The 12,450-nt window shown below is 46.9% G+C and overlaps 1 protein-coding gene across 2 annotated transcripts in view; it reads left to right on the top strand.

The window, feature by feature from the left end:
• Grin2a (glutamate receptor, ionotropic, N-methyl D-aspartate 2A) overlaps positions 1–12,450 on the top strand; it is a 280,661-nt gene that overhangs the window by 137,437 nt on the left and 130,774 nt on the right. For both annotated transcript variants that reach the window (XM_013011440.1, XM_013011441.1), the window contains one exon: positions 7,416–8,008. In XM_013011440.1, the coding sequence (XP_012866894.1) occupies positions 7,416–8,008 (593 nt within the window). The remainder of the gene's footprint in view (positions 1–7,415; positions 8,009–12,450) is intronic.

Below are 12,450 nucleotides of genomic sequence, written 5' to 3' on the forward strand. Positions count from 1 at the left end.
CTGCTGTGGGGGGGGGGGATGCAGAAGAGGAAGAATTGGGAAAGGGAGTGGGTGACACTGTTTAAAAGGAAATGCATGCATAACCTGGCTTATGGAACTGTAACCCCTCTGTACATCACCTTTACAATATTTTTTTTAAAGAAAAATAACCTAAAGTAAAAAGGGCTGGGGTATGTGGCTAAATAAGAAAGCCTGCCTTGCAATGTTAGGCCCTGAATTCAAATCCCAACACCCTAGAACAAGAAAAGAAAGGAAGGAAGGCAAGAAGGAAGGAAGGAAGGATGGAAGGAAGGAAGAAAGAAAGGAAGGAAGAAAGAACGAGGGAAGAGTAATTTGCTAAGAGAGTAGATCTTAACCTTAAATATTCTTGTCACAGAGAAGGTAACCTTGTGGAGTTAGATATGCTAATTAGCTTGATTATGGTAATTTCACAATGTAAACATATATCAAAACATCGCCTCATCTTGTTTAAATTATATGGCAATAAAGCTTTAAAAAAGTGGGGGGGGGAGAGTTCAACTTGTCATTTTCGGAGGAGGAGGAGGAGTGAGCAGAAGAAGGTGGTCTTAGCTCGCAGGAGAAGAGGGCCTGCAGATTTGCCCCTGACAGTAGTAAAAGGAAGAGCGGAAGGAAAGAAGATCAGAGAGTGCTGCAAGGCAGGGCGGCCGCGGTGGCGGAGCCGGGCTGGGCAGTGAGGCCGGCGCGCTCTGGAGCAATGGTCGATGTGAAGCATACACAGTTCGCCCGTGGTCTTCCTGCCCAGCACACACAACTTTAGGTTTCATTAGCTCATTCAGCAATCAACTTGTCCCTGGCTGTGGATGGCTGAGCACAGACTGGGATGGGGCTGGTGTATGTTGCTATTTTTCTCCAAAGGTTGTGGGAGCTGCTAGGGGAAAAAAAAAAAAAAAAACCCTCTAAGCGGGGGTGACGAGCACCATGGCCCCGTTTGAACTTTAGAATGGTAGCGTGGAGGGGTGGGAGGGAGGGAGACTGGTGGGGGCACCAGACAGAAGACGCCCTCTTCAGCTCCAGAGAGAGGATTGCCAAGAGTCTGGAAGGAAAGACACCCCTGGGGGGACAGGGAAACAGTGGCTGCCTGCTGTGGGGTGCAGGTTGACCGCAGGAATATATGGATTGAGGATTCTTTTTTTTTCCCCCTGGGAGCAGAGAGAGGCGCAGGATACAAGGAAATGAAGTGGTCCAGCGGGGGGCTGGTGTGGGGTGGAGGACTGCGCTGGGGGTGAGGGAGCCGACTCACTCTCAGGACCCGGCGCTTGAACCAAGGGCCCCTGGCACGCGGGATCCCTGACACTGGTTTGTCATTTCCAGGGCGTTCTCTGCTAGAAGGGTAACTTGAGGGCTAGCACGATGGCTGTTATCACACACGTGATCACACACACACACACACACACACACACACACACACACACACACACACAGCGCTCTGCATAGCTGGAGGAAGTGGTTTGAAGTTGTGAAGGCTCTGAATGCCGAGATCAGATGGTTTGGAATTGAATCCTGTCTCTACCATGAACTGGCTGGATGAATCTGGGCAACTACTTTCTCTCTGAGCCTCAGTGTCAAAATCTATAACAGAGGGGGTTAAGAATGAAATCTCAGGGCTGGGAAGGTGGCTCAGTGGTAGAGCGCTTGCCTTGCATGCCTGAGGCCCTGGGTTCGATTCCTCAGCACCACATAAGCAAAAAGATAAAAGCCGGAAATGGCCCTGTGGCTCGAGTGGTAGAGTGCTCGCCTTGAGCTGAAGAGCTGAGGGACAGCGCCCAGGCCCAGAGTTCAGGCCCCATGACTGGACCAAAAAAAAAAAAAGAATGAAATCTCTCTATGCACATAGGTGTACACACACACACACACACACACACACACACACACGATATATGTGTTGATGAGGGTGAGCGGGAGGCTGCCTGTGATGATGAGGGAAGAGAAGACAGGTGATGATCTGAAGATGGCAGTGGTTGGTGGTGGATGGGTATATAGCCTTTGTCAATGGGTACAAAATAATGAAGTGGAAGTTATTATTAGACTCTCTTAGTCATCTTTCTTGGTACTTCCTAGAGTTAGGTGTCACTCTCATGACTCAGCAGGCGTTGGAACATTCTAGAGCGGGATTTTGTGCTCTAGACCCGATCCAATGAAACTTCACTTGCCATGGGACTTCAACACAGACTCTGAGCTGATACCCAGAATCACACACTCCCTCCCTCCTCCCTCGCCCTGTGTTTGAAACAGTTTGTTCTGTCTTCTGCAGAGCGGTGAGCATGGGGAGAGAACGGCCCTAGCTTCAAAACCGAAGTGGGTGTATGAAATCTGTTCTTCCCCTGACTGCACATTCGAAGGGGGTAGAGTGCCAGAGGTGGTCGGAGGCAGATCTGTTAAATCCCCAGAGTACAGGCGAGGGAAGCTCGGGAGGATGGCCTCGGCCATCAAAGCGGGAAGCAGGAAGGATGTGCTGGAGAGACAGGACCATTTGGCGAGCTGCTGCTAGACCCCGGGAGTGTGCACAGTCCCATGACCTCTCCTCAGAACCCATATCACGCTAGAAAACTCAAGGCTAGAGTCTGTTCTGCATTTCCTCTTCACATCCTCCCCTTCAAGGGATCTGTGAAGCCTTTGGTCCACAGGAAGGTGGACTTTCGATGCCCATGGAAATGGTGCAGAGTTAGCTCTGCGAGGTGCACCTTGGAGGTGGTTTCTCTCCAAAGCTCACGATGATTATGGTAGGGACAGGCGATTTCTTCTCCACACATAGGCGGGTGCCTCAGAACACATGGGCTGGCCTGCAGAACCGGTGGGATTATGCAACTTGCATGTCCGTGGATCTGGATGTCCCAGGTTCTCAAATAGGACCCTATGGAGTCCCTGGTATATCAACATAGTCTGCAGGATAGGGTTAGAAAGGAGGACTCAGACTGTTAGGGTCAGACATGGCCTACCTGCCACCTGCGTGTGGTGGCCATTGAGACCATCCAATAGTGAAGGAAGTCAGATCCGGGAAGGTGAAGTGCTTACCCAGTGTCATACTTAGAGAAGAGCCAGGCCTTGAACTTGAATCTGATAGATTCTCCCCCTCCCCTGCCCCTCCCCACCAAACCCATAGTGTTTCAAGTACAAGACTCAACTGGTGCACACAGAGCAGTGTGCACGGCTGGCGATGTGGTGCGAAGGGGTTCTGCTGCATGGGGAGTGCCTGCACCTTGCATGGATGAGCATAGGCACGCATGGAGATGCACTGCTCATCCATACTGCATTGCCATGGCTGGGTTGATGCAGAGAGATCATTGTGTTCTTACAGCCTGATGAGGAAGTGCCCTTACTGGCAGCTGTCCTTCAGGAATGGTGAAAAACACACACACATACACACACACACACACACACACACACAGAGAGAGTTTACCACCTGTGTGACCCAGAAAGAGTTGCCACCCTCCTGAGTCTGTTTTGGTTTTCCCATCTGAAAATGGGGCACAATCCTGGTGCCAGCCCATTAGAGTGGTTGGGGTGGCTTGAGGTGACATGATCTCCAGACTGTAGCGAACCACCTGATGCGTAGAGAAAGCCCCTCCGTCCATTACCTGTGCTCACGGTCATCACACGCACACCTGCTTTTACAGGTGCATCATCCAAAGCTGGAAAGATGAGCCTCTCTTAAAGTCATATAGTTCAGATTAGAATTAGGCAGCCTGACCCCCAGATGGTATCCCTAGGATCCATCCTGGGGAAAGGCTGCTTTCTGTGGCGGTGACAGACACGCTGGAGAAAAATCAGCTTTCTTTAGGTTTACGGTTACTGTCCCCTGTCACTTGGCTACCAGGTCAGCATACATGGTGAGGCAGAGCTTCGGTGGGGAGCATGAGGTAGAAGAGAGCTGTTGTGAGAGCTGGAAAGCTGGAGGGAGGAGGGAAAGGAAGGGGAGGGGAGGGCAAGCGAGAAGAGGAATGGGGAGGGAAGGGAGGGAAGGAGAGTGGAGGAGAGGGACAGGGACAGCATCGACTCTTCAGGTTGGAGGACCCACTTCCTATGGCTTCTGCTGTGTCTCAATAGCCCATTAAGCTAGGAAGCCATCTATTTATGGATTAATCAGAGCCCTGATGATCCAATTACCACCGCAGAGCATCTCTGGCTTGGGGAACCAAGCCTCGACACATGAGCTTTGAGAGGAGAGGGGAAAGTTGGAGACCAAAGCAAGACAGAAGGTTAGACAGTTGGGTCACGAGGGGCTTCCTTCCACCTTGTGTGGAAGTATCATAGGTCAAGAGAGTTGGGCTGGCCACAGGGCCAGGGCTTCACAGATAGACGCCCTGTCACAGGTGGCCTGTGCCCACCCAGCTCGGGGTTCCCATGATCATCTTTCTCCTTCATGAAGTTAATCATACAGTCTATGTGCCAGAGAGCCAGGCAAGATTGCAGTTGCTTACTGCCATGCTGTGTATGAGCGTTTGCGACTGCACTGGCAAGGCTCAATTCACAGAACATGAAGCAAGGTAACTGGAGGGTCCATTAGTGTGTTTGGCTTCCACCTCTCCACCAGTACCAGGGGTCCCAGGGTGGTGTGCACTGGTCTGGTCACCTCGTCAACCCTTGCGTCTGGGTTCTGGCTATGTCCTTGTGTGTGGGGTCCTTCTGAGTATTTGGTCCACCCCTTGAATGCTCAGGGCAGGACAGTCTTAAGACTCTGCCTCCCACCACTGTAATGCAGTGGTGTTTGCTATCCCCAGAGGCCTCACTGGTCTGAGGGAAATAATACGTTCCTTTGTTAATTCAGTTTGGATCACTTCCGGCCGGCGGGCCCCAAGAGGCACCTGCCATTGTAGGCCTGCTGACTGTAATGCTCGTTAACTCTCGTGCACTCTTCTGCTGGTGGGTTCTCTGCGCTGCTGCCTTTTTTGGTATTTAATGAGTCTCCATGGGTATATTCAGGGATATATGTGTCTGTGTTCCCCTCCTTATGAATTGGGCCTTTGAGGGAGCAGTGTTTTCTCAGGGTAAGGGGGTGTAGGTGGAGATGTTAAGTGTTTTGCTTTCTGTTGTACCTGGGGTTCAAGACCCCTACAAAATACAAGCTCAGATGCCAAATTCTCCTCCTTTCATGTTTGCTTTCAACCAGAGATGTCCATTCCTTTCAGGCTTCGCTCATGCATGCATCCACACTCCTGTTCCCTTACCATCTATTTATTGATGTGGTGAGACCTCCTGCTAGATGCTTGGGTGGAGACACAAGTTCACCAAGATCTGAGCCCTTGAGGAGCTCACAGGCTTGTTGAGATGTGATTTAAAATGATTAATCAATTCAAGAATATTGGATTTCTCCAAAAACTACTGTAGGGAAAAAGATAATTATCCAAAGTCTTTACATCTGTAACCCATTTTAATTGATTTAATTAGGTAAAATTCATAGAACTATATAATGTGGGAAGGAGCCCAGGAGCCATTTATTTATTCCCATTTCCTCTGTCTGCCTTCAGACCATGCTACCCTCAAATTATCCCCCAAACCCATGCATTTCAGAAAAGGCAGGATTTTGACAAATCATAGGTTTTGGCCTATTCAGATAAACTTTCAGTGTTCCACAGGGAAGGTAGATTTGTCACAAGAATTGACATACACAGCTACAGAGTATTGTTTGGAAAGACGTGAATGGCCTCATTCAACACACACACACACACACACACACACACACTCTCTCTCTCTCTCTCTCTCAATAAAACCTTCCTACGTTATAGAATTGAATTGGAACATGTACTACATGCACATGGTAAATAAACATGGAGTACAGAATGAAAATATGGCTTCAATAAGATAAAGACCCTTTGGTAGTTCTTTCAATTTCTCAAACAAACAAAGCAAATAAACCTCAGCATTGCTCAAATCCTGGGTTGCTCTAGAGCCACATCTTCTGTTCAGTTGGCACTTTTGCATCTGGCCAGGCAGCCAACCACATGGCGATCGCACCTGCTATCTACTGATCTCAAATGATCCCAAGAAGGCTATGCAATATCATGGGACATGAGAGACGTGGGGCTGGAGCTGGGGGTCCCGGGACCTATGTTCAGATGTTTACTTGCTATGTGATGATTTTGAGTCTCATTCTGCCTGCCAGTGTGATACTGGTTTTGAGGAATAATTGTGGGAATTTGATGTGTCGAGGGGGTGAATGTAGTTTTTACATTGTGCAAGCATATTGTTGCTTCGTTTTTGAAATGGAAGTCAGTCCTCATGATCACAGGTTTGTGGAGAGGCTGTCACTGAGAGGAGGCTCTGTCACGTCCAGGGTAGCAAGCATTCAGCAGTCATCTCTCCTGCTCAGAGTAGAGTTCTAGTTCTGAATAAGGCCCTGAAGCCATGCATGATGGCCTTCCTGCCAGACTCTTCGGCATTCTCTCTACATCTGGAGCCAGAAAGCTCCTGAAACAAAGGCCTTCCTGGCTCCTCTGACTGACATTACACCCACTTCCCTCCTCTCTGCAACATTCCCACAGGCCTCTCTTAATCCCCAGAAGAGGAAGTTGCTCTTCCTCAAGTTTCCCTCGGATCTGTGCAAGCAGAGACTATGGCTGTGCCTATCCGATGTATACGTTTTTTTTTCAAAGCAGTGTTGGCACATAATAAGGTGTTCAACAAATGTTTGTTGATTGAACAGATGGATATTTGCATCGTGTTTCATGCAGTCTCTGTTACATGAGATTCTTCAGTTTAAGTTATGGAAACCCTACTCATGCTGGCATTTGTGAGCATGGGAACTGAGTGACTCAGTCACCACGGGTTCAAGGTAAATGGCTTCAGACATGGCAGACTCCGGGGACTCTGAACATGTCCTTGGTAATCCATCTCTATTTACTGATGGCTATTTTGTCCCTGTTGGCTTTCTTTCCCCATCACAAGCCTTGAGGACTAGATAGATTTGTTCTGTTAGAACCATTATCGTCTCAGGGAATGGGAGCTGTAGGGGAAAATGAGACTAGCTAATGGGTGACCAATAATTACACACCTCCTTCCTGCCTTGTGTGTGGGCTCAAGAATGTTATTCTTTGTCAGTCATGGGGCTTGAACTCTGGCCTGAGCACTGTCCCTCAGCTCCTCAGCTCAAGGCTAGCGCTCTACCACTTGAGCCACAGCACCACTTCTGGTTTTCTGGTGGTTTGTTAGAGATAAGAGTTTCACGGAATTTCGTGCCTGGGCTGGCTTTGAACCACAATCCTCAGATCTCAGCCTCCTGAGTAGCTAGGATGACAGGCGTGAGCCACCCGAGCCCACCATTCAAGAATGTTTTGCAACGAGTATATAGGATCGTGCTTTCCTATCACTTCCAGGAAGGAGCGTATAGAGGTGAGTAGTTATCTACAAGCTGCCCTCTGCCTCATCCTCTGATTCTCTTTCCTTTGGGCTGTTTACAGGATCCAATGTCTACTTTCTTTCAATTTGGAGCATCCATCCAGCAGCAGGCCACCGTCATGCTGAAAATCATGCAGGATTATGACTGGCATGTCTTCTCCTTGGTGACCACCATCTTCCCTGGCTACAGGGACTTCATCGGCTTTGTCAAGACCACGGTGGACAACAGCTTTGTGGGTTGGGACATGCAGAACGTCATCACCCTGGATACCTCCTTCGAGGACGCCAAGACACAAGTCCAGCTGAAGAAGATCCACTCTTCCGTCATCTTGCTTTACTGTTCCAAAGACGAAGCTGTCCTCATCCTGAGTGAGGCTCGCTCCCTTGGCCTCACTGGATACGAGTTCTTCTGGATTGTTCCCAGCTTGGTGTCCGGGAACACAGAACTCATTCCCAAAGAGTTTCCATCAGGACTCATTTCTGTCTCCTATGACGACTGGGACTACAGCCTGGAGTCCAGAGTGAGGGATGGGCTTGGCATCCTCACCACGGCCGCATCTTCCATGTTGGAGAAGTTCTCCTACATCCCCGAGGCCAAGGCCAGCTGCTATGGGCAGACAGAGAAGCCGGAGACCCCGCTCCACACTTTGCACCAGTAAGAAAGGCCTCTTTGCTTGTCTCTCAGAGGGGGATTAGAGTTACGTTGCTAGTATGGTTTGATTATGTACTCATTGACAGAAGTAGTAGCATTGTGAGTGTACTTATAGGATTTTTATTGTTTGATTTTTGCCCTCATTTCTATTTTCCTCTCTTCTAATCTCACTTTTTTTTAAAAAAAAAGGTAAGTAACATTTGAATTGTTTAGGGCTACTTATTTTCACTCAATAGTGTATCTTGGAAACCCTCACTTGGGATTCATTTATCTTTCCATCCACCTACCCACCCATCATCCACCTATCTATTCATCTATGTACTCATCTATCCACCAACCATTTGTCTATTTAGCCATCCATCTAGAAATCCATTATTCTACTATTTATCCATCCATCTACCTATCCATCATCCACCTATCAATTCATCTATTTATCTGTCCAGCAAACATTTGTCTATGTATCCATCCATTGATCCATTCTTCTGCCATCTATCTATCCATCTATCCACCCATCCATCATCTATCTATCTATTATTCATCTGTCCACCAAACATTTGTCTATCTGTCCATCTAGTGATCCATTCTTCTATCATCTGTCTATCCACCCACCCACCATCTACCTGTCTATTCGTCTGTGTATCTATCCATCAATCATTTATTTGTCTGTTCATCCATCTTTCCATCATCTATCTACCCATCTATCACCTGTCCATCCATCTATCCATCATCTAGCTATATAACAAATGTAGTCTTTTGAAATATATGTTATATTCTTTGATAATGGTTTACTTGCATAAGAATAGAAATCTATGTTTTTCAGACTTTGTCCCATTAGATGCCAAATGGCAGTGATAATCATCAGATGTATCTGTTTATGCACAGGTACAATGTAGTTTTTCTAAGGTTGATTCCACGGAGTAAGATTTAATGATTATAAGGCATGTGCATTCTTAATTGAGGTATCCATTGCCCCACTGTGCTACAAAATACAACAGTTTATGAAACTATCAGGCCTTTCACGACCTCAGCAGTGTGGCATGCTTTGGGAAAATGGCCCAGGTAGACAGTTCTGGTCTCTGACTTTGTGTCTGAATTTCTTCTTTTAAATTCTAAATACTTTTGAAGGTTTTAAGAACTCTTGGCAAATGCCACTCTTACAATCATGCTTTAAACATCATGTGGATGTATCATCATTTACATAACTGCCCCCATTATAGTGGACATGTACCTTAAACTGTTTCTGGAAAACGTCCTTGTTCCCTGAGCTCATCATGGCTCACCTCCTAAGATTTCGAATGATAACCCAGGCCCTCATTTTGCATGGTTTTGCTAGATGTTTGCTGGCTTACTGCATACTTCATTACTTAGATTTTAACAGTGTGGCTCTGTGATTAAGGACCGGGCTTGGAGTTGGGCTTGTACAAGTCAAATTCTATCTTGTCCATTTTCTCTAGGACTCAGAAAATCACTTCACTGTTCTGGGCCCAAGGCATTAATGAGAAGTGTCATTAACAGCTCCTAAGTTCTAGGTGTTCATCCTCAGACTTTAGCAGGCACCATAGTCTCTAGGAGGCTTATTAAGACAGATTGCTGGGGCACACTCAGAGTTTCTAGTATAGTAATAGGTCTTGAGTGAACTCTAAGAATGTTCAATTCCAGCAAGTTCCTTGGTAACATGGATGTTGCTGACCTAGGAAGGGTGCTTTGAGAGCCAACACTGTAGGGATTGCCATGAATGGTAGCTGAAGAACTGCACAAAATGTGCCTCTTAGCACAGTGCCCACCATCTGCTGATTATCTGATGACTTTCGAGTGATTAGTGAAATCTTTCATCACCAGAAATTAGCCAACAGACTATTGATTGGTTGCCTGTAGAATACTAAGTCACTCGAAACATCTCTGGATGGTTCTAGAAGTTTGAATGTGCTACATTTCAGACGTTACCTCTGAACTTTTGGGGTGTGTGTATGTGTGTGTGTGTGTGTGTGTGTGTGTCTGTCTGTCTATCTGTCTGTCTGTCTGTCTGTGTTATGTGTGTGGGGAAAATAGATTATGCTTCTTTATAATTAACATGTACCTGATAAATTAACTCTTGAATGAAGAAGTCATAGTCCTTTGACATTTTCCCATCTCCCATCGTTTTCCCCTTCCTCTTTAAAGATTCCTGTTTCTACGCTGCCATTTCAAGAATCCTAAATAATTTCCCACATATCAGGAAGGAGCTCTGAGAATTCCGTATGTGACACGGGAACCTCTTAAAAAGGCAGGCTTGCTGCCAGCCCAAAGACAAGGGCTGGGCTGATGAACTCGTACTCCCTTAATAAGCTGTGCCCTGCAGCTAGAAGAGTCAGAAGCATGGAACTTTGACAGGAACATAACTCAATTGTAGGGCAATCGAAATGCAATATATACGGGGAAAGGAATTTGAGAGGGGTGATTGGCAAGACATTCAGATGCCTTTCCAGGGACCATCTTGGATTCTGTTCTGTAAGAAAAGAATCCCACAGCTGGGAAATGCTGTTGGGCTATTTGCAGGAGTTATACCTTTGAATGCAGCAGTTCTGAAAATGGCATTTCAGCCCCAGAGAAACAGTGCATCTGCAGTGGTGAGTTAGCATGGAGGGCTTGGCATTGAATGAAACATCTCTCGATCCACAGAGGGCTGGTGGCGCTCACTCTGGGAATGGGGTGGGAAGGTGGCTCGTGGTGACTAGGGCTAGCTGTCCTCATTACGTTCCTCCATAGAATATTCCTCACACCCACCCAGGAAACAGTGGAACTCTGGCAGGGAGTGGAAAAAAAACCATAGAACACCATTAGAAAGACTTCAGTGGACTGTATCCTCCTACTGCCAGTCTGTCTTTTGGACTACCCCATGAGCCTCTGTGGGCCCCTGGAATGTATAGTTGAATTAACATGTAACTTATGTCCTCCAAGACCAATACAGGCTGATGAAGAAGAGGGAAATTTGTCTGAAGACAAATTCAGGTTACAACCTTTTTTTTTTTTTGGTCAATATAGTATTGAAAAAGATAGGAGTAAGGAACCCGATAAAACGCCCAATCTGATACTCACCCCTGAGAATAAATGTTGACATGTCCATTGGGTTTAATGTTTTATAAGAAACAAAACATGAGTGGCGGTGTGGGAATCTTGAGTTCACCTACTAAAATTTCCTTCTGTCTCAATCAGACCACGGTCATCTCAATTGCATTTCTCATTCTATTGTAGATGTCGCTTTTTTTAAAAAATCTAATCACCCCCTTTGATGGACATGTAGGTTGTTGCTAGGAAAGCATCTTCAGTTTGGAGCATCTAAAAGCAAAGAAAAGACACCTGCATACTGAATTGGCACGCTGTTCAGTGGCACCCCAGCACTCTTGAGATGGGAGTTTCTCATTTCACACTTAGAAAGAAATTACATTGTGGCCAGATAATAAGTTCTACTTCACAAAATAGCTGGTAAACAAGTAGCTCTTGTTCCTTCACTTTGGTAGTAAGGAGGATACAAACAGCTTCGAACAAATGCACACCCAGTAGTCTCCTGATGAGTTGAAGGGACCTGAGGCCCAGCTTTGACTGTCCGAGAACAACTTTGGGCTAACCAGACGTGCCCAGGGGCCCTCCAGGACTTGGCTTATAATCATATACACCGAGTTCCTGCAGTTAGAATATTGTAGCAATGACTTCTCGCTCATGGCTCTGGGTGAAGTGCAGGAGTCTCCAGTGAGAGATGGTCAGTCCATATTTGTACCTTGGATCTGTTTCTGCCTCTGGCGGTTTAATGGGGGCGGGGAGAAGTAGGGGAAAGGGAGAAATTTTCTTTATGTTTAATATTCCTGGTTTTCCAGAAGACACTTTGAAAAGAGCAGTCAGCATTTTTCCAGAGTTCAAAAATAGCTCAGCCTTGTTACATAACCTCCTCTTTGCTACTGTGAAGTTATTAAACATCTGTTCCCTTGCCAAACCCAGAGCACATCACGGGCAACTCCCAGAACGGTGGAGGTAAATGACAGTGCGTCTGGCTGGTGTGGATGCTAGTATGTCTGTCAGTTTTGTACTGAGGATCTGTCCCATCCACCGGGGTGGGGGGTGGGGGGTCGGGGGAGGAACTGTGGGAGGCAGCCTGGCTTCATAAGAGTATAGCTTCCAGGACTAGGCTGCCTGAGTTGAAGTCTCTCATTTGCATATTTCCAGAGCTGAACTTTGGGCCAGTCTCTCAGCTCTCCCAAGTTAACTCTGTCAGGTGTCACGTGGGGAGAAGAAAAGCATAGGGCTCTCAGGCTAGTGCCTGGCACGTGGAGAGGCAGCTTTTTATGTGTGTTACTCTGGTAAACTGAGCACCCTAAGTCAGAAAATACAAAATATAAAAGTGCTGCAAGGTCTAAAGCTTTTTGAGTGCTGGCATAGCGCTACAGGTGGAATCTTGCACTCTGGACCTGCTG

Source organism: Dipodomys ordii, unplaced genomic scaffold (genome assembly GCF_000151885.1).
Source record: "Dipodomys ordii isolate 6190 unplaced genomic scaffold, Dord_2.0 Scaffold14, whole genome shotgun sequence".
Taxonomy (NCBI): Eukaryota; Metazoa; Chordata; class Mammalia; order Rodentia; family Heteromyidae; genus Dipodomys; species Dipodomys ordii.